We start from the raw sequence: 21,506 nt of genomic DNA, 5'->3' as shown, positions 1-21,506 counted from the left end.
GTACACGAGCATTGTGAGTCTGTGTGTCTGTCTAGTTAAGATTGTCTCTCCCTCTCTCTCTCTCTCCCTCCTCTCCCACCTCTCTCCCCTCCCTCTTCCCCCCTCTCCTTCACTCAGGACACCATTGCTATTCGGAAACAGACCTCTCGCACTCGTAGAATCCGGCCAGTCTCGACCTTCATGAGTGAGTGTGTGGGCAGGGGGAGGGGGGTTCAATCATAAATAAATCATTTTTCATACATTTAAATATTTAATTCTATGGTCTAATCCCTCTCTCTCCCTCCTCTCCATCTCCTCACCTCTTTCCTCTCTCCCTTCTCTCTCCTTCTTCCTTTTCTCTCACCCCTCTCTCCTCTCCCCTCCTCCCCCCTCTCAGGCCTGTCAGAGCCCCGCTCCTCTTCTCCTCCCCCTCTCCACTCCTCCCTCAGCTTCGCTCCTCTCTCTCTCTCTCAGAGCTCGTCCTGCGAGGGCCTGGACGCCCTGCCTACCCAGGGTGCACCTCTGCAGCACTTCACCCGGGTCAGGCCCCGCCCCCCACGGAGACACCCCCGGCAAACGCTGAGCTCCGCACCTCCCCCCCAAAACAGCGTGAGTACACAGACCCGTCTGTCTATCTGTCTGTCTGTCTGTCTGTCTGTCTGTCTGTCTGTCTGTCTGTCCCACTTTCTGTTTCTCTCAGTCTGTCTGTGTGTGTCTGTCTGTGTGTCTAATGTCCATGATAACAGTATTCAGTCAGTGTTGGGTGTCAGTGATTAGATGGGCTTGCTTCATTACAATCACCAACACTCATTAGAAAACACTATCTATCTATCTATCTATCTATCTATCTATCTATCTATCTATCTATCTATCTATCTATCTATCTATCTATCTATCTATCTAGCTATTTGTTTATTTAGCAGACGCCTTTACCCAAGGCGATTTACAGAGACTAGGGTGTGTGAACTATGCATCAGCTGCAGAGTCACTTACAACTACGTCTCACCCGAAAGACGGAGCACAAGGAGGTTAAGTGACTTGCTCAGGGTCACACAATGAGTCAGTGGCTGAGGTGGGATTTGAACCGGGGACCTCCTGGTTACAAGCCCTTTTCTAATTGTTGTTACAGAGGAAACTGTTTTTAAGATTAATAATCTCTCTCTCTCGCTCTACAGAACAGTGACGGGGGTGAGGGGGGAGTGAGCCAACTAGACGAGGGGCTGCCTGACTTCTACAGCAAGAGAGTTCTACCAGACAGGTACACTGACAGACAGACACACATACGCTGACACACAGAACACACACTGACAGAAAGACAGTCAGATACACAGAAAACACACAGACAGACAAACACACAAGCACCCACAGACACAGACTGACACGCAGACACACTGAAACACACACACAGACAGACGGACAGACACACTAACACACACATTGACCAGACGCACTGACACACACACACTGACTGACAGACACACAGACAGACACACAGTAACGCAGACACACACTCAAACACACACATGCACGCACACATAGACACACTTAGTTTGCCAGTATTTTAACAGTATTGTTAAATATTACCAGTTTTTTTAATATGTGTTTCAGTTTTTTAATATATCTTCTTTCTTTCTTTCTTTCTTTCTTTCTTTCTTTCTTTCTTTCTTTCTTCCAGCCAATCCTCGTCCAAATCCCAAACTCTGCCCTTTAATCAGAAGAAAAGAAAAAACAAACGTTCCATCTTCACATTCCGGAGAAATCGAACGCCTGCCATTCCGACCAATCAGAGCTCAGAGAAGGCGCCGGGGGGCGGGGACTGTGGGGAGGAGTGTAGGACTGTGGTGACATCATCACCAGTCCCCGCCTCCTCTTCCTCCTCAGTGTCACTGCGCGCAGTGCCCTCTAGCTTTTCCTCCCTGTACTGCACAGTGAATTACCCCAACACTGCCAACCCTGCCCACACAGACCCAGAGGCTGATGGGATTGAGGAGGTCCCTCAAAGGAAGGCACAAGGGGGACTGGTGGAGGCCAAACCAGTTCAGGGAATCCTACTGCCTGGAATGGGATTACTAGGAATGGGGTATCCAGTGAAACAGGTGAGCCATTAAAAACAAAATAAATCTTTTAACAGATAGATAGAGAAGTGAGCCCATCTAATCACTGACACACAGCAATGACTGAATACTGTTACCATGGACATTACACACAGGCAGACGAGTACTTGTACTGTATTGAAATACAACATCTACACCTGTAATTTGGTGTAGTCGGTAGGATCTATAGACAGATAGATAGATAGTTTTAAAAATGTTTAATAACCTTTATTATCAATATGTTCAGCAATCATATAAAACATTACATTTCACAATCATAAGCAGAAATCTTATTAAACGTGACCTTTCTTTGCATGAATTAAATAAATATATACATAAATTAAATACAAAAAATAGCAAAATAGAAATAGACAATGTAATCCCTTCAAAAAAGACCTGCACATGTTATTTACCATCCCATCCTCAGCTCCCCCTCCACCACAGAGCACACCACCCCTCTGTTCCTCACACCTCCTAGAACACTGCAATCTGAGTCTGGATCATGGGCACCTAACTTTGTTTATAAGTTTGCTAACGTTAGCCACGGTGCAGACCTTGGATCAGACCCATATGTTCTTATCTTATGGTGATTGTTTAACTCAAAACATTAACATCGTGACTATGTCACTGCATGTCATCTGCATAGGCCACCACTTTGAATGACTGATTTGGTATATTTGGAATAGAGAGGCCATGTAAGAGCTGCCTCAATAAGGGGCTCAATGGAGAGGGAATATAACTTGGCGGATCCTTCTCTGCACTGGGAAAGGAGAGCGCAACACACCATTTACCTTCAGCACACTGAACACGTTATTGTAGAGCAAGTGAATTTTCTCCACAAAATTGGGGCTAAAACCAAATTCTCTGAAAATATTAAATAAATATTTGTGGTCTACCTGGTCAAAAGCTTTTTCTTGATCTAGGGAAATTAGACCAGCTTTACAACCAAAGAGCTTGGAGGCTGCTATTAAAAACACATTACACTATGTAACACAATTTTTGTTCCTGGGTAGTAAGTGTTATTTCCTAATTGCTTATGCCTCAAAAGTATAGAAAATGGCTAGTGACCAGGACAGTGATATTTTGAAATGCACCTATTTCCAATGAGAAAACGGGCGAATTTGTGTCTTTTCGTTCACATAAAGTCAGAAAAAAACAACATATGAATCCAAATTAACATGTATTTGTACTAAAGTAATACAAAAATGACTACAAAAGATTTAGAAGTGAGTAGTTTTTCGAGATTTACGATTATACTGTAAATCACTTTCACGAATCAGCCCCCAAATGTAGTCTCCCATTATGTTCTCGTTATACTGTCCTTGGTAGCGGCGTTCAAAGTCCAGTATATCCTGGTGGAAGCGCTCGCCTTGCTCCTCCGAGTACGCTCCCATGTTCTGTTGTGCCGTAGTTCTTCACCAGAGTCTCAACCAGCTCCACATAGTTTTCGGCCTTGTGATTGCCCAGGAAGCCCTGAACCACTGCGACAAAGCTGTTCCAAGCCGCTTTCTCCTTACTAGTGAGCTTCTTGGGGAATTCATTGCACTCCAGGATCTTCTTTATCTGTGGTCCGACGAAGACACCGGCTTTGACCTTTGCCTCAGACAGCTTAGGGAAGAAGTCTTGAAGGTACTTGAAGGCTGCCGACTCCTTATCTAGAGCTCTGACAAATTGTTTCATAAGGCCCAATTTGATGTGCAGTGGTGGCATCAGCACCTTCCGGGGGTCCACCAGTGGCTCCCACTTGACGTTGTTCCTCCCCACAGAGAACTCGGTCCGCTGTGGCCAGTCCCGCCTGTGGTAGTGCGCCTTGGTGTCCCTGCTGTCCCAAAGGCCATATCCTTGATGCTCATCTTGATATATTCAAGGAGAACATGGGAGCGTACTCGGAGGAGCAAGGCGAGCGCTTCCACCAGGATATGCTGGACTTTGAACGCCGCTACCAAGGACAGTATAACGAGAACATGATGGGAGACTACATTTGGGGGCTGATTCGTGAAAGTGATTTACAGTATAATCGTAAATCTCGAAAAACTACTCGCTTCCAAATCTTTTGTAGTCATTTTTGTATTACTTTAGTATAAATACATGTTAATTTGGATTCATATGTTGTTTTTTTCTGACTTTATGTGAACGAAAAGACACAAATTTGCCCGTTTTCTCATTGGAAATAGGTACATTTCAAAATATCACTGTCCTGGTCACAAAAGCAAAGTTTGTGGGGAATAATAGCCATTTTCTATACTTTTGAGGCATAAGCAATTAGGAAATAACACTTAGGAACAAAAAAAAAAAAAAAAAAATTGTTACACAGTGTTATCAAAGATAGATCTGTTTGGTACACAATATGATTGATTGGGATGCACAATAAGTCCATGACAGTTCTCAGGCAGTTGGCCAATGCTTTAGACAGGATTTTATAAACAGAGCAAAGGAGGCGTACAGGACAGCAATTCTTCAAGTTAAATAGGTCACCTTTTTTGGCAACAAAGTCCACAGAGCGCGCCTGCAGTTCAAAGGCATTTCTTTTTGCTGTATACTTCCCTCGAAGACTTCAAAAAGGTCTATCCCCATATGAGACCAGAGCGCCTTAAAGAACTCAACTGGCAGTCTATCAATGCCTGGCGCTTTTCCATTATTGAGTCCCTGTGGCAGAATGAGGGTACTGGCCTGTGTATATGTGTGTTTTGTAGTGGTGGTGGGTAATTAAAGGGTTAATTCACCAGCACTTTAAAAACATGTGAGAATGTGGTGGAGGATTTAATTGATTAAGTGGGTGTAAATTGCTGCACAGGTGTGTGTATATAAGGGAGCACTGAGAGCACAGGTTTAGTTGGTGTTAGGATTCTGGAGAGGGTAGATCTCTGATCCTGTGTGTGTGAGAGATTTGTTTTTGTTTAAACTGTTTATTTTGTTTGTTTTATTTAATAAATACGTGCCGTAGCGCTTTTCCCTGCACATCCTGACTCTGAGTCTCCTTACCCCGGTCAGCCTGTCACAGTCCCTTTAAAGCCTCACTGAGGTCCTTGTCCTTCTCGGGAACCTGGGCCAGACCTGCCGGGCTTCCTGGGACTCCTCTACAGCCTCCGCCGTGTAAGTCAGAGTGGAAAGCCACAGCATGCCTCCGGATCGCCTCAGGCTCCCTCAACTCCTGACCAGTCGGGGTCTTTAGACAATGGATCAGCTTATACTGAGATGCCTTTTTCTCCAACCCAAAAAAGTATTGAGTTGAGGCATCTACCAGTGAAAGATTTTGAAACCTGGAGTGCACCAGCGCCCCCTGTACCCATGCATCCAACAGATCGGTCAGTTTTTGTATTCGAGCATTCAAACAGCCTGTTGTCATAGACAGACTGCAGAGCTCTGTGTAGCTCAGTGATGTCCTCCTCCAGCTCTCTCATGACTAGCAGTGTTCTGTGTAGCCTGTTCAGTATACTGTTGACACATCCCACCACTTCCTTAGTGAAGAAAAGTCATGTTTTGCCTCCTCCATCTTTCCCAAAAAAAACTACAACATTTTAAAAAGTGTGCATCTTGTAACAGTTTGATATTAAAATGCCAGTATGATTTATACACTCTCGTGAGGGAATAACAATTTTCAGATTGACCATACTATGATCTGAAAAGCCAACTGAATGAATAGAACAATGTGTAACTAAATTCAACTGGTGCTTAAAACTATAAAATGTATCTAATCTGGCCAAAGATACCAGACCAGGAGACCCTTTTGCCCATGTGTACTGTCTGTTATTAGGGCGCAGATTCCTCCAAGTATCCACCAGTTCATGTAGTGTTAAAACAGCGTGCAGCTCCCTGACTGAGCTGGAGTGAGGCTGTGAGCTGTTCCTATCTAATTGCACATTTTCAGTGCAGTTGAATTCCCAGCCAATAAGAACATAAGAACGTTTACAAACGAGAGGAGGCCATTCAGCCCATCTTGCTCGTTTGGTTGTTAGTAGCTTATTGATCCCAGAATCTCATCAAGCAGCTTCTTGAAAGATCCCAGGGTGTCAGCTTCAACAACATTACTGGGGAGTTGGTTCCAGACCCTCACAATTCTCTGTGTAAAAAAATGCATCCTATTTTCTGTTCTGAATGCCCCTTTATCTAATCTCCATTTGTGACCCCTGGTCCTTGTTTCTTTTTTACAGGTCGAAAAAGTCCCTTGGGTCGACGTTGTCAATACCTTTTAGGATTTTGAATGTTTGAATCAGATCGCCACGTAGTCTTCTTTGTTCAAGACTGAATAGATTCAATTCTTTTAGCCTGTCTGCATACAACATGCCTTTTAAACCCGGGATAATTCTGGTTGCTCTTCTTTGCACTCTTTCTAGAGCAGCAATAGAACAATCTCCTCAGACTGATAAGTAGCACTCCATTCAGGGTTTGAAAAAAAAAAACTCCCTCTCTCTGCTGTTTTGGAGCATGAATGTTGATAAAAACTAAAGTTGTATTTCCCACCCATACCTGAACTATTAATTATAATCGTCCTTTAATTACTTCTGTTACTTAAAAAAAAATGTTGGCAATAAAATGGCACCAGAATTAGAGCCATGGCTGAGAAAGGCTGTCCCCTCCCACTCACTGACCCACGCTGTGTGATTATTATCATCAGTGTGTCTCCAGGAGGAAGCCGACACTCACTCTCTTTTGAACTAAATACTCAAAAAGAGCAGCTCTTTTTTCACGCATTCACATTCACAGTCCCCAAACTAAGGGTTTGCTTTGAGGGAGTATAAAGAGATCTATTAGGGTTTGCTTTGAGGGAGCATAGAGAGATCTATAAGGGTTTGCATTGAGGGAGTGTAGGGAGATCTATAAGGGTTTGCATTGAGGGAGTGTAGGGAGATCTATAAGGGTTTGAGGGAGTATAGAGAAAGGTATAAGGACACAGAATTGGAAAGAAAACCAAGTAAACAGGAAAAAGAAAAAGTACCTAAAGGTGTTTAAACATCATTTTTTTCAGAGTAGCGCACACTTCACGTTCACGTTCTTCAGTCTATCTCTCGCTTTCTTTTCTATCCCTAAAGCTTCAGCGTTGCGCATCATCTGCTGAGCCAAGCTCAGAAACAGCTGGAGATTGAATTCGCTCAGCACTGTGCCCTCGTCTAAATTGCAGACTAGCTGACAGCTCGTAAGTGAAAGAGGAGTCAGTGTCCCTGCCTTCCTCATCACTCGCCATGCTGTCTTCAATCACACGTCTCAGCTCTCTGATTCCCTGGTCGGGCACCGGGCCCTCTCTGTGCTCTCAGAAAAGTGCCCGCGTTTTGCAGCAGGTGCTTCGATTTCCCTAGAAACTGTTATTTTTCTAGCAGAGACTGCAAGTGGCAAAACAGAAACCAGAGCCCCGTCTATCACTAATGCCTCTTGAACTCTCCTCAGCACCAACACTTCATCATTCATAAACACGACAGCTTTATTCATCTGTGACACTGATCTGATATTTGCACATCCTACAGCATTACCAAGTTCAACAACACATTTTTCAACAGAGACACGGGGATCTACTATCATTTTATTCTGTGTCGCCGAGCATGACGTCATTTTATTAAAGACCCAACTCTTAACCCGATTTTTTAATACCTATAACATAATTAATTAATTAATTAATTAATTAATTAATTAATTAATTAATTAAAAAAGGAAAGAAAAATGGGAGAATCCCCGCACTCACTCTGCGCTCCGCGCTCCGCACACACGCCACAAGCACTCCAGCAGACACTGCGACAGACAGCACCAACAGGTAGATAGATAGATAGATAGATAGATAGATAGATAGATAGATAGATAGATAGATAGATAGATAGAGTTTTGAAAGATTTGATTTGAATGGAATGAGGAAGGCTGTTTAGTTAATGTTGGTTGTAAAACCATGAAGTGTAATACAATTTAATTTGGCAGACAGATAAATGGATGGTGCTTACTGATATAAACATTGGCTGATCTAGCCTGTGTTACACATGTCTATGGCAGTGCAGCTAGGAACTGAAGAGCAACTCCTGAACCTGGAGTCAGAGCAACACAATAATTGTAATAATGAGAAGCACTGTGAAAGATTGCAAACATCAGAAAAAGATAAGGGAGACAGTTAAAGTAAGACAATGTCAATGTTTTTACCATCAACCTGCCCCCCACCCACACCCCTCTCTGCAACACTCTGCCCCCTAATGGATGGAAGAAATACACCAGTAAGAACAATTAGATAGAACAGATGCAGTATGTCTTCCATCCACAAGGGGGTAGTGTATTGCAGGGGACAGGTTAATGGTTCCACTCTGGTGTACCAGCTGTACTGAGAAACATGTTTGAGAGCTCTATTGAGGCCACAGTCAGACTTTAAACTCCTTTTAACTTTTTTGATTTTTCAGAAAAACGATTCGGAGAAAACCAGTGAGGGGAAACAAACAGTCAGACAGGAACCAGTTCAGACTTGTTTCAAACCACTGCCTCCACCCCAGTCTCTGAAACCCAGTTTAGCCTCCTTCAGGCAAACCAGAGTCTCGGAAACATCTGGTGAGACTTTAAAAACATCTTCTGAGTGGGAGTGAGGGGAGAGAGATGGGGAGAGAGAGAGATAGGGAGGGAGTGAAGGAGGGGATAGATAGAAAGGGATGTGGGAGGGAGGAGAGGGAGAAAGGGAGCGAGGGGGGAGAGATGGGGAGAGAGGGGAAGAGATAGAGAGAGAAAGCAAGAAATAGAGGGGGAGAGACTGAAGCCAAGACTTAATTAGACTTGTAAAAAAAACAGAGAGGGAGAGGGGGAGGGAGAAGAAGAAGAAGAAGAGAGATGAACTATTTAACATTTTGAATGTTTCTGATTGAAAATAAATTGTTGCGGTCAGCATTTAGCAAAGACATCATTGTTTGTTTTTTTAAGTAGCTACATTTTATCTGGAGAATGAAACCGCTCAGGATGGAGAGGATGACATGGAATCAGCAGAGGAGGAGAGAGAGAGGGAGAGGGGGAGCGAGGAAGAGCAGAGACAAACGACAAACTTACCAGAAACAGTGAGTAACGATTCTTCTAAATGAAAACATGATTCAGACACTGCCCCTGAGTTTCAGACTCCGTAGTTTTCTATGTGATACACTATTTGAGTCACTGCAATAATGAGCATTACAAAAATGTAAAGGGGACAATAAAAAAAAACGAAGAAAATTGTATTTTAAGCAACTTACTTGTTGTTTTTGCTTTGGTTTGGCCATCAGAATGCTGATAGCGAATCAAATTGGTTACAGAACCCCCAGGCCCCGCCCCTGCCACCTCACCCTCTGACATCATCTCAGGAGGCGGCCAATGAGAAGCAAGTTCCTCCTCCTGTTCCGTCCCCTACCTCCAAGCCTGTGTTTCAAAAGAGAGAGAGCGAAACTTCGGGTAAGATATTGAACTAAACATCAGTGTAACGTGTGTGAGAGATATTGGAAGTGTCTGATTGTTGCGTTGATCTTGTGATATTATAGGTAGTTCATCCAGAACTTAAGAAAGTTTACAAACGAGAGGAGTCCATTCGGCCCATCTTGCTTGTTTGGTTGTTAGTAGCTTATTGATCCCAGAATCTCATCAAGCAGCTTCTTGAAGGATCCCAGGGTGTCAGCTTCAACTTAAAGGGTTTATAAGGACCTTTTTTTACATTTTGACCACTTTTTTAAACCCAGTTCGTGGCCTGTCATTGACAGAGTGTGTCTGGTTATACCATCTCGCCAGGTTTGAAATTGCTGGCTGTGAGCAGTGGCACTGGAACAATTTTTAAAGTGGGGGTGCTGAAAGCCATTGAACAAAACTGTAACCCCTGTATATGATGGAAGTCATTATTATTTGTTTATTTAGCAGACGTCTTTATCCAAGGCGACTTACAGAGACTAGAGTGTTTGAACTATGCATCAGCTGCAGAGTCACTTGCAATTACGTCTCACCCGAAAGACGGAGCACAAGGAGGTTAAGTGACTTGCTCAGGGTCACACAATGAGTCAGTGGCTGAGGTGGGATTTGAACCGGGGACCTCCTGGTTACAAGTCCTTTTTTTTAACCACTGGACCACACATGCAACGCCAGGTGTGCTACCGCACCCCCAGTACCCCTTGTTCCAGTGCCCTTGGCTGTGAGCACCCAAGACGGCGAGCCACAGTACGCTGCCCTAGTCCAGCCTCCAACATGCTGATTGCACGAAGGCGCTGCTCTCTTGACAGACGTGGCATATTGATTTTTTATTCTGTGATTTTTTTTAATGCTTTTATTTAAGCTTGCAATTCAAAAGCTGAAATCACTCCATATCCAGTGTCCAATCAAGTGTCTCACTAATTAGGTGATTAAGTGCATATGCTTCAGTCATAGTCACTCAAGCATCTCATGGTCACGGATGAATGATAGAGTGATTAAACAGAAACCAAAAACATTTTGTGAATGTCCATCATTTATATACCTTATTTTTTTTCCCGAAAATAAATGTGTTAAATAAATGTGCTCGGTTCCTATAGGCGCTGTATATATACAGTGCCTTGCAAAAGTATTCAGACCCCTGACCAGTTCTCTCATATTACTGAATTACAAATGGTACATTGAAATTTTGTTCTGTTTGATATTTTATTTTAAAACACTGAAACTCAAAATCAATTATTGTAAGGTGACATTGGTTTTATGTTGGGAAATATTTTTAAGAAAAATAAAAAACAGAAATATCTTGCTTGCATAAGTATTCAACCCTCACACATTAATATTTGGTAGAGCCACCTTCCGCTGCAATAACAGCTTTAAGTCTTTTGGGGTAAGTATGTACCAGCTTTGCACACAGTGTCAGAGTGATTTTGGCCCATTCTTGGCAGATTTGCTCCAGGTTGTTCAGGTTGGTTGGACGACGCTTGTGGACCGCAATTTTCAAATAGTGCCACAGATTCTCAATGTGATTGAGATCAGGACTTTGACTGGGCCACTGTAGGACATTCACCTTTTTGTTCTTGAGCCACTCCAATGTTGCTTTGGCCTTGTGCATGGGATTATTGTCCTGCTGAAAGGTGAATTTCCTCCCAAGCTTCAGTTTTTTAGCGGACTGAAGCAGGTTCTCTTGCAGTATTTCCCTGTATTTTGCTCCATCCATTCTTCCTTCAATTTTAACAAGATGCCCAGTCCCTGCTGATGAGAAGCATCCCTACAGCATGATGCTGCCACCACCATACTTCACTGTAGGGATGGTGTGTCTTGAGGCATGGGCAGTGTTAGGTTTGCGCCACACATAGCGCTTTGAGTTTTGGCCAAAAAGCTCTATCTTGGTCTCATCTGACCACAAAACCTTTTCCCACATCGCAGCTGGGTCACTCTCATGCTTTCTGGCAAACTCCAGATGTGCTTTCAGATGGTACTTTTTGAGTAACAGCTTCTTTCTCTAATTTACAATTACCTGGAAGTAATTGTAAATTAGAACCAGGTGCAGGGTATTTAAGAGGTGCAGTCAGTCTGCACGGGGCTGCTGAGTAGAAGGAAGCAGAAGAGGTGTACTAAACCTTTAAACTTGTGTGGTTTGTTTGTTTTGATGACAGGTAAACAGCTTAGCCGTCCTGCAAGCTAGTCAGGGACTTGTCTGTGTAGTCAGTGCTCCAACACGGAGTTAGGATTTTGTTGATTTCATTTTTGTGTATTAAAAATAGCGTGTAAGGGCTTAAAAATCAATTTCTATGTCCAGGGTCTTAATCATAGGGGCATGGGATATAATGTTGGGCTATGTAGCACGAGTTTTGTAATAACATTTTTGTTCAACTTGTTTGTTTTGTCAAAGTGTTTTGTCTGTTCAAGTGTTTTATTTGTTCATTTGATTAATGAGCAAGCAGCACATTTATCATTTCCCCAATCTGCTGTGGATGTCTCTTCATTTCACTCGCAGTGCTGTGTGTGTTTGTTCCGGGTCTCACGTCACCGCTCAAGCCAGCTTGCCACAGTTCCATTTAAAACACTCTCATGTTCTGGGACCTAAATAGACTGTGTGAATTATTAATTATGCTGCGTGCACCACTACTTTCCCCACTTTTGAAACAAAACAAAACAAACTATATATATACTGTATATGTTATGGACCGATGCCGAAATTGGGCAGTTGCCAAAATGCCCGGGCAGATCGCCCAGCAAAGTGCCCAGCTGCGGTGGGCATATGCTGAATTAGCATCGCATTTTGTGTTATTTCGGCATCTGCCCGGGCAGTTCGTCAGTTCGTAGATACAGTATACTACTAATAGAGAGTGAATTACCTCTGTTGCCTTTAAGTGCAAAAGTACACCACCATCGAGCCACCCATTGCCATGTTTATTTAAATAACTTAAATACTTTCTGAACGCTAGTTTAGAGCAATGGTACTCAACAAAATATCAATGCGCAAGGTTATTTCATTGTGGGTTAGATATAGAGGTTAGAGTAATTGGGTGGAAAAAATGAGTCCAGAATCAAATGCAACAATATTTTATTGTATTCTTATTGTCAGAAGGAGGGACTCAATGTGTTACAAAGGGTCATAAAAGATAAGCTTGCAACATTGCGCAGAGCTGAGCGCCTACGGAAACGCTACAAAAAGAAGGAGCGTGCGAGAACTAACTTTTATAAAGATCCATTCAAATTTGTAAAGAAGTTATTCACCAGTGAGAAAAATGGCACACTAAAATCATCTAAGATTGAGCTGGAGAGATATATGCCTATGTCAATTCCTTCAGACATTCCACCAATCAATCCACCAGAATACCAAATGGAGGACTGTGCACCTAAGTGGAAAGAAGTAGAGCAAGCAGTGAAAAAAGCAAGGGCCTAATGGAGTTCCGTACAGAGTGTACAAGAGTGCTTCAGGAGTTCTACGAATCCTGTGGAAATTGATGAATGTGGCATGGGAAAAACAGGTTGTACCAAGAGCATGGTGCCGAGCAGGTGGAGTCTTTATACCAAAAGAAAAAGATTCTACAAGCATCAGTCAGTTTCGCCCTATTTCCCTATAAAAATTTTCTTCAGCATCATTGTCAACTTGCCTATTAAAGAACTGCTTCATTGACACTTCAGTACAAAAAGCAGGCATTCCAGGTTTCCCATGATGCTTAGAACACATCAGCGTGATCTGGCAACAAATTCAGTCAGCTAAAAAGGAGAGGAAGGAGCTCCATGTGATATTCCTGGATTTGGCTAATGCATATGGTTCAGTGCCACATGAACTTCTTTGGGCAGCATTTTATTTTTTAAGAAAGCCCATCTTGCTTATTTTGTTGTTAGTAGCTTATTGATCCCAGAATCTAGTCAAGCAGCTTCTTGAAGGATACCATGGTGTCAGCTTCAACAACATTACTGGGGAGTTGGTTCCAGACCCTCATAATTCTCTGTGTAAAAAAATGCATCCTATTTTCTGTTCTGAATGCCCCTTTATCTAATCTCCATTTGTGACCCCTGGTCCTTGTTTCTTTTTTCAGGTCAAAAAAGTCCCCTGGGTCGACATTGTCTATACCTTTTAGGATTTTGAATGTTTGAATCAGATCACCGCGTAGTCTTCTTTGTTCAAGACTGAATAGATTCAATTCTTTTAGCCTGTCTGCATACGACATGCCTATTAAACACGGGATAATTCTGGTCGCTCTTCTTTGCACTCTTTCTAGAGCACCAATATCCTTTTTGTAACGAGGTGACCAGAACTGAACACAATATTCTAGGTGAGGTCTTACTAATGCATTGTAAAGTTTTAACATTACTTCCCTTGATTTGAATTCAGCACTTCTCACAATATATCCGAGCATCTTGTTGGCCTTTTTTATAGCTTCCCCACATTGTCTAGATGAAGACATTTCTGAGTCAACATAAACTCCTAGGTCTTTTTCATAGTTCCCTTCTTCAATTTCAGTATCTCCGATATGATATTTATAATGCACATTTTTATTGCCAGTGTACCGATGACAATAAAAAAAATTAGTGAAAGCCTACTTTGGAGATTTGCAATTTTGTTTTTCAACTTCAGAATTCAGCACTACATGGCAATGCCTAGAACTTGGAATAATGGCAGGATGCACCATTTCTCCACTGGCTTTTACCATGGCAATGGAAGTAATCATTAGGGCATCAAAATTGGTAGTGGGAGGAGAGCACTTGGCTTCTGGAATGCGACTACCACCAATTCGAGCATACATGGATGACATGACAACCATGACTACAACAGTAGCCTGCACTAATCGGTTATTGGGCAAATTAACCAATAACATCGAATGGGCACAAATGCAATTCAAGCCTGCTAAATCAAGGAAGCATCTCTATAATTAAAGGTAAAGTAGTAGACAAATGGTTCTACATTAATGGTGAGGCAATACCAACAGTGTCTGAGAAGCAAACTAAAACTCTGGTGCTTTCAGTTTGGTCTACTGCCGAGGCTGCTGTGGCCACTGACTGTGTATGAGGTTTATTTGACAACAGTAGAGAAGCTGGAAGCTTTAATCAGTTCATACATCAGGAAATGGTTGGGAGTTCCACGCTGCATCAGCAGAGTGGGACTTTATGGTAAAGGAATACTGCAGCTACCAGTCTCTGCTCTAACCGAGGAGTTTAAGTGCACCAAGGCCAAATTACATTAGTAGATTCATGCGACAAATGTGTAAGGGAGGCAGCACCTGTGTTGAAAACTGGAAGAAAGTGGGCGGCAAAGAAAGCCGTGGAAGATGCAAAGGCTGCCCTTCGAATCGGTAATATTATGGGGCAAGTTCGCATGGAAGAGGGGGTCTTGGTCTCAGTTCAGCTCCTCCTGCATGGCACAAGGCAGCCCCAGCTCAATGGAGGAAGCTGGTAGTCAACGAGGTGCAAAAGCAGGAGGAGAGGATGAGGTGTCTAAAGGCCGTTTTCCAGGCCAAGCAGGGAGGATGGATGAGATGGGAGAGTGTGGAACAATGCAAGATCGACTGGCAAGACCTATGGACAATGGAACATAGCAGGATCAGTTTCCTATCAGATCAACATATGATGTTCTCCCATCACCACAGAACCTAAACCTCTGGGTGGGTGAGGATCCCTCATGTCCTTTGGGTTCAGCACTTATTTTTTTTCACTATCTGTAGCTACCATGCCACAATTAGAGAGAGAGAGAGAGAGTATTCAAAAGTTTGTCAACAGCAAATGATTTGCAGCAAGACTAGGGGTGGGGTTTGTATTGCCCATTTTTCCTCACTCAGACTCCTTACTAAATACCCTGGAATCTCTGAATAGATAATTGTCTCCTCTTTAAAAATATGCTAAATATTTTAATGAGCAAGACATATGTAACATTTTGAAATCTAACATGAAATACTACTGTATTACTACCGGTATATTATTTGATGAAAAACTTTTGGCCACAGCTTTAAATGTTTGTCTGTCTGTCTGTCTGTCTGTCTGTCTGCAGCTCAGGATATTCCTAAAGGCTGTGCTCCAGTCAAACCTCATCGAACCCGACGCGCTTACTCTACTGAGAATGAGACTGCCATGACCTCACCCCCCTGTAACCAAGGTAACTACACCCGCCCATCCCCATGACATCAGGGGGAGGGGCTAACTAACAAGTGTCTATCTCACGATCTGCCACTTTGGATCAAGTTTGTTTTGCTGGCAATACACTGGCTGTGCACTAGATGGTGCTGCATTCTGGTATAAAAATACTAAAGGAAATGTAATAAATTCAGTGCTTTGACTCAGAGTTCAGGAGCTGCCAGATATATGCAATTTAGTTTAGATCAGCCTGCTGAAATTCTGACAGCCTTAACGCTTGATAAGTGATTATAGTTTTTTAAAAAAAAAAGATGTTTCTTGCAGGCACTCAGAAAGACACCCCTGCTCCACAAACAAGACCCCCGGACAGGAAGCCTGCAGTGAAAGCAAAACCTCTAATGAACTGCCCACTAGTGATAGAAACAGGTGAGAGAGGGGAGGGGAGGAGAGAGGGGAGGGGTGGGGACAGGCAGGAGGAGAGACAGGAGGGGAGGGGATGGGATAGAGGGGAGAGGGAGAGGAGGAGAGAGGAGAGGAGGAGAGAGGGGAGGGGAGGGAGGGGAGGGGAGAGAGATAGAAAGGAAGGCAAAAGCTAGCCATTCAACTTTCTTTTAGAGGGAATGTTAAACCCAGTTTTTCTCGTTTAATTTTTTTAGGCGATGACAATCAGACAGAAAGAGAACTTCAATCCTGACCATCTCAGAGGCAGCAATCAACAATCCATCTGGAGAAATAATACAAATATATATATATATATAGAGAGAGAGAGAGAGAGAGATATTTAAACAGTGTGCACACACCCAGGGATATAGAAACGGTACAAGGTGATTAACCAGAACCCCAGAATAACAACAACAGGGTACAGGATAGAAAGAAAGAAAGAAAGAAAGAAAGAAAGAAAGAAGGGAAGAGAAGGATATAATCAAGAAAGACAAAGAAAAAAGAAAGAATCTTTTTCTAATAACAACAAATGGTACAGGATAGAAAGAAAGAAAGAAAGAAAGAAAGAAAGAAAGAAAGAAAGAAGGGAGGGAAGAGAAGAGAAGGATATAATCAAGAAAGACAAAGAAAGAAAGAAAAAAGAATCGTTTTTCTAAAATCCTGTGTTAATTTTCCTCCTGAGTTATAACAGAGTTTGAAGAGTTTCTCTTCCTAACCTCCTATACTACTTTAGTACTAGCAGGAGCATGCCTGTTCTCTTCTATTCTATTCCATTCTATTTTATTCTATACATGTATGTCTGTATATAGTCACAGTGTCACGGCATTGTACAAAACCACAAGAATTCAAAAATCCCAAATTTAAAACAATTCCAGAATAGAAACTTATATGTTATAAGAAGAAAAAATAAACTTTTACAGAACTCAAAACTGTCTCTTCAAATCCTTTTTATTCTGTATAAAAAACGATTTTTACAAAAATGTAGACAGAATTCTATACAGAATTAGAACTTCATATAGACACCATGTTGGGTAGCTGCTGTAGTTCTGTACAGGGTTTTATATTAGTGTTATATAGTGTGGTCCCGCCAGCATTGCCCTGTGTACATTACAGCACAGCGAATGTTGCTATATATATTGAAAGTTGCCATAAAGATTAATGCATTCAAGTTGTTTGTTTTTTAAGTATGTATGTAAAATACTTTATATATTAAGATAAATAATAGCAGACTGGCTATAATTCTAAATATGAGTGTTACTCTAATTTAGAGTTTGGGTTATAAAAAGTTTGGGTTTTCATTGTCCCAAACATGCACACAGGAACTGTGCACGGACAGTGCCTGTAGCTCACTGACCCGCTTAGCGGAGGTGATAGCGAATAGAAAGGCTGTCTTCATAGAGATATATATATATATAGGAGGCTGTGTGGTCCAGTGGTTAAAGAAAAGGACTTGTAACCAGGAGGTCCCCGGTTCAAATCCCACCTCAGCCACTGACTCATTGTGTGACCCTGAGCAAGTCACTTCACCTTGTGCTCCGTCTTTCGGGTGAGACGTAATTGCAAGTGACTCTGCAGCTGATGCATAGTTCACACACCCTAGTCTCTGTAAGTCGCCTTGGATAAAGGTGTCTGCTAAATAAACAAATAATAATAATAATAATAATAATAATAATAATAATAATAATAATAAATTACAATGTAGAAACTTGCTGACTTTAATAAAATGCAATGCCCATTGAATACACTAGATGGCAGCCCTTCCATACCAAGACTATAGTATAGCCATGATGTATATAACACTATCAGATCCGAGCAGATCACAATCCAGGAAGTAGGACTGATTTCAATGGCAGACAGACAGTGGCAATAATGGTTCTGTATTATACTGAGGGACAATGGTAGAAGAAGTACAGGGCAGCTACTGCAGAGAGTTTTCACGGTAACACTCCCAGCGCTGCTCAGATTGCTCATGCAGTTAGAAAACTTGCTGCACCCGCTGAGAGAAAAACCCATTAGTCAGGGATATACTGACAGCACTGGGAGCGCAGCAGTTTCAACTTGATCGATATTCATTCCAGGGTTTGCTGAGGCCAGCATTAAAAGCAATTTCAATTTAAAAAGACTAAAAAGAAGCACTTGCGAATACTGTACAGACACATGCACACCTGCTTGTGATGACACTGTCCCACCTATAGGGGGCAGACTGACATGTTTGTACCGCATTATAGGTGTGATTCCTACAGTATTCTCTGTTACACGCCCCTTGCTATTTTATGATGTTTGCAATCATTCTGAGTGCTTCTGGGTTTCTCCGATATCGAGTTCTTATCACTTGTCTCTAAACCTGCCTTTACCTGGCTTTGAGCTTCTCTGGAGAATCCTAAGTGCCAGTGCCAGCCTTCCTCCTTCCGTTCAGTCATGTGACAATATGACCTCTCAACTCTGCCAGCCCCGCCTACTCTACATGTAGACAAAGAGTAGGCGGGCCTGGCAGAGCTGTCACATGATGTGAATGGAATGAGGAAGGCTGCTCAGTGCCCTGCTCGGTTCACCAGGTAAAGACAGATTTAGAGATACAATGATAAGAAGTAATGCTTCTCTAATGTGTATTACCATCCCTTAAAACAGTTTCCCATCGTAAAAGCAAAGTGTAATCAAGCAGAAAAAGCATGGTAAAGCATAGGGAGGCATTGTAAAGCACATAGAGGTATAGTGAAGCATAGGGAAGCATTGTAAAGCACAGAGTGGTACGGTAAAGCATAGGGAAGCATTGTAAAGCACAGAGAGGTACAGCAAAGCATAGGGAAGCATTGTAAAGCACAGAGAGGTACGGTAAAGCATAGGGAAGCATTGTAAAGCACAGAGATGTATGGTAAAGCATAGGGAAGCATTGTAAAGCACAGAGAGGTATGGTAAAGCATATTAATAAACATTGCAAACCAGGGTAAATGATGGGAAATGCATGGGGGGAAACTGCAAAAAATAAACTTTTGTAAGGATCACTTTATAAATTTCACATTTTCGTGTATGAAAGAGGCACACATGATAGACACAAAAATAGGAGAAGTGGCAAACACTGTTGCAGCAGCAAAGGTCATTCAAAATGATCTAGACAGCATTCAGAACTGGGCAGACACATGGCAAATGACATTTAATAGAGAAAAGTGTAAGGTACTGCACGCAGGCAATAAAAATGTGCATTATAAATATCATATGGGAGATACTGAAATTGAAGAAGGAATCTATGAAAAAGACCTGGTTGCGCCTTCAGGGCCGCACCCGTCCCTTGCAAGAGAGGGTGAGCCGCACCAGTCCCCTTCAACAGGGGGAGACTACACCCTGCTCAATGCACCCTGCTCAATGCTAGGAGTTTATGTTGACGCAGAAATGTCTTCATCTAGACAATGTGGGGAAGCTATAAAAAAGGCCAACAAGATGCTCGGCTATATTGTGAGTAGTGTTGAATTTAAATCAAGGGAAGTATGTTAAAACTTTACAATGCATTAGTAAGACCTCATCTGGAATATTGTGTTCAGTTCTGGTCACCTCGTTACAAAAGGATATTGCTTCTCTAGAAAGAGTGCAAAGAATAGCGACCAGAATTATCCCAGGTTTAAAAGGCATGTCGTATGCAGACAGGCTAAAATAACTGAATTTTCGACCTGAAAAAAGAAACAAGGACCAGGGGTCACAAATAGAGATTAGATAAAGGGGCATTCAGAACAGAAAATAGGAGGCACTTTTTTACACAGAGAATTGTGAGGGTCTGGAACCAACTCCCCAGTAATGTTGTTGAAGCTGACACCCTGGGATCCTTCAAGAAGCTGCTTGATGAGATTCTGGGATCAATTAGCTACTAAAAACGTCGCGAGCAAGATGGGCTGAATGGCCTCCTCTCGTTTGTAAACTTTCTTATGTTCTTATGATAGTCCTTGGTAAAACAATTCCAAAAATTTCATTTTTTAAACTAGAGCAATTTCTGGATGCATTTTAAATAGAAAGGAATAGTAGATCTTTAACTACGCAGTAAATTAAAATCACAAACACATGAATGGATTTAAATAGAAATATATTTCTCCTGCAAAATACTCTTCTAAATGCTGCTGTTTAGTACCAGGGAAGGCTCTGTAAGATATCTGGCTTTCTGATACGTCTCAAGTTAAGTACATTTCGGATTCTCAGCAACGCAAGGATTTTATTAATCTGCTGTGGCAGTAAAATATTCAAATCCCCCTGAAGAAACATAACTGACAAAACACCTCTCTGAAAACGACAGGAAAACAGCAGCTTCATTTAATATGGATTAATGTGTGTGAGAGAGTGTGTGAGAGAGAGCGAGAGAGAGTGTGGGAGTGTGTATGTTCGTGTGTGTGTGTGTGTGTCTGTGTGCGTGTGTGTGAGAGAGAGAGAGAGTGTGGGAGTGTGTATGTCTGTGTGTCTGTATGTGTGTGTGTCTGTGTGTGTGTCTGTGTGTGTGTGTCTACTATTTTAAAATTACTTTCGAGAAAACTTTTAATAACCCAGTTTTCTTTTAGATCCATTCTCTTGCCTCTTATTAGCTAGTGCCAATGTCGAAATGTTTGTCATTGAAGTTTATTGTAATAGTTTGAAATAAAAATAAATACAAATTGATCATTTAATAAAATAGAAGTTCTTTATCAACCATATTTTCACACTCTTTTTCGAAAGTACATTTGGATCCGTGTTTTTCTCCCTCTCAGTTAACACGAGGCTCCATTTCGAACCGCAGGAAAAAACATCAAACCCTAAATTGCCGCAAATCCTCCCCCCAGTCCGGTCCTTGGACAGGAGCCTGAATAATTGATGGAGATGACACTGAGTGGCTCATTTTCAATATTTTAACGTCCGTTTTCCATTCTACTGAAGACCCACAGGCTCCATAAAAGCATCTTATTACAGACAATCATACTTTATTATTGACTTAACCATGTGCATACCACACTGCAGGTTTACAAATCAATTCTCTCCCCTCTTATTAGCTGTATTAGCATTACCACTGGTCCTCTCTTTAAAGGAGTGCTGACCATCTTTAAAATACGTCTTTTTACCTTCATTAACCTTGTCACTGCCCTTCTTTAAAGGAGTATTAACCAAGTTTTATTTCAGTCCCATGGTGTACACCCTATTGACAGTGTTATGGCAGGTGAATCAGTCCCATGTTGTACACCTGTGACAAGCTGGCTTTAGTGGTTACGTCAGACCAGAAAGGAGTACACAGACAGACAGTAGTTGGTAGTGAATCTGAGACACTGCTGCGCTCAGTGTTTTATTAACGCTCAGAAAATAAAAAGGCTGAACAAAACAGAAGACAGGACACTTTACGCCAAAATAAATAGACTAACAAAACGGACCAACACTTAAACAAATGAAGGACTAACAGACAAACAAACACGGTGAGTAAAAATAAACAGCCCCAGGCGATGCGGAGCACCAGGAAGCCCCAGGCGATGCGGAGCCCCAGGGAACCCCAGACGATGCGAGGCTGGCATCTTTGGGCGGTGCGAGGCAGGCATCCTT

General features: G+C 42.2%; 1 protein-coding gene across 1 annotated transcript in view; it reads left to right on the top strand.

The window, feature by feature from the left end:
• Positions 1-16,555, top strand: part of carmil3 (capping protein regulator and myosin 1 linker 3) — a 70,716-nt gene extending 54,161 nt beyond the window's left edge. The window contains exons 30-39 of the mRNA XM_059017004.1: positions 118-184; positions 377-588; positions 1,155-1,237; positions 1,655-2,075; positions 8,441-8,585; positions 8,949-9,079; positions 9,281-9,446; positions 15,445-15,549; positions 15,852-15,953; positions 16,184-16,555. Coding sequence (XP_058872987.1) covers positions 118-184; positions 377-588; positions 1,155-1,237; positions 1,655-2,075; positions 8,441-8,585; positions 8,949-9,079; positions 9,281-9,446; positions 15,445-15,549; positions 15,852-15,953; positions 16,184-16,221 — 1,470 coding nt within the window. The 3' untranslated portion in view covers positions 16,222-16,555. The remainder of the gene's footprint in view (positions 1-117; positions 185-376; positions 589-1,154; positions 1,238-1,654; positions 2,076-8,440; positions 8,586-8,948; positions 9,080-9,280; positions 9,447-15,444; positions 15,550-15,851; positions 15,954-16,183) is intronic.
• The last annotated feature ends 4,951 nt before the right edge of the window (positions 16,556-21,506 follow it).

The sequence above is a fragment of the Acipenser ruthenus genome, chromosome 54, assembly GCF_902713425.1.
Source record: "Acipenser ruthenus chromosome 54, fAciRut3.2 maternal haplotype, whole genome shotgun sequence".
Classification (NCBI taxonomy): Eukaryota; Metazoa; Chordata; class Actinopteri; order Acipenseriformes; family Acipenseridae; genus Acipenser; species Acipenser ruthenus.
This window is presented reverse-complemented; position numbering and strand designations above follow the sequence as displayed.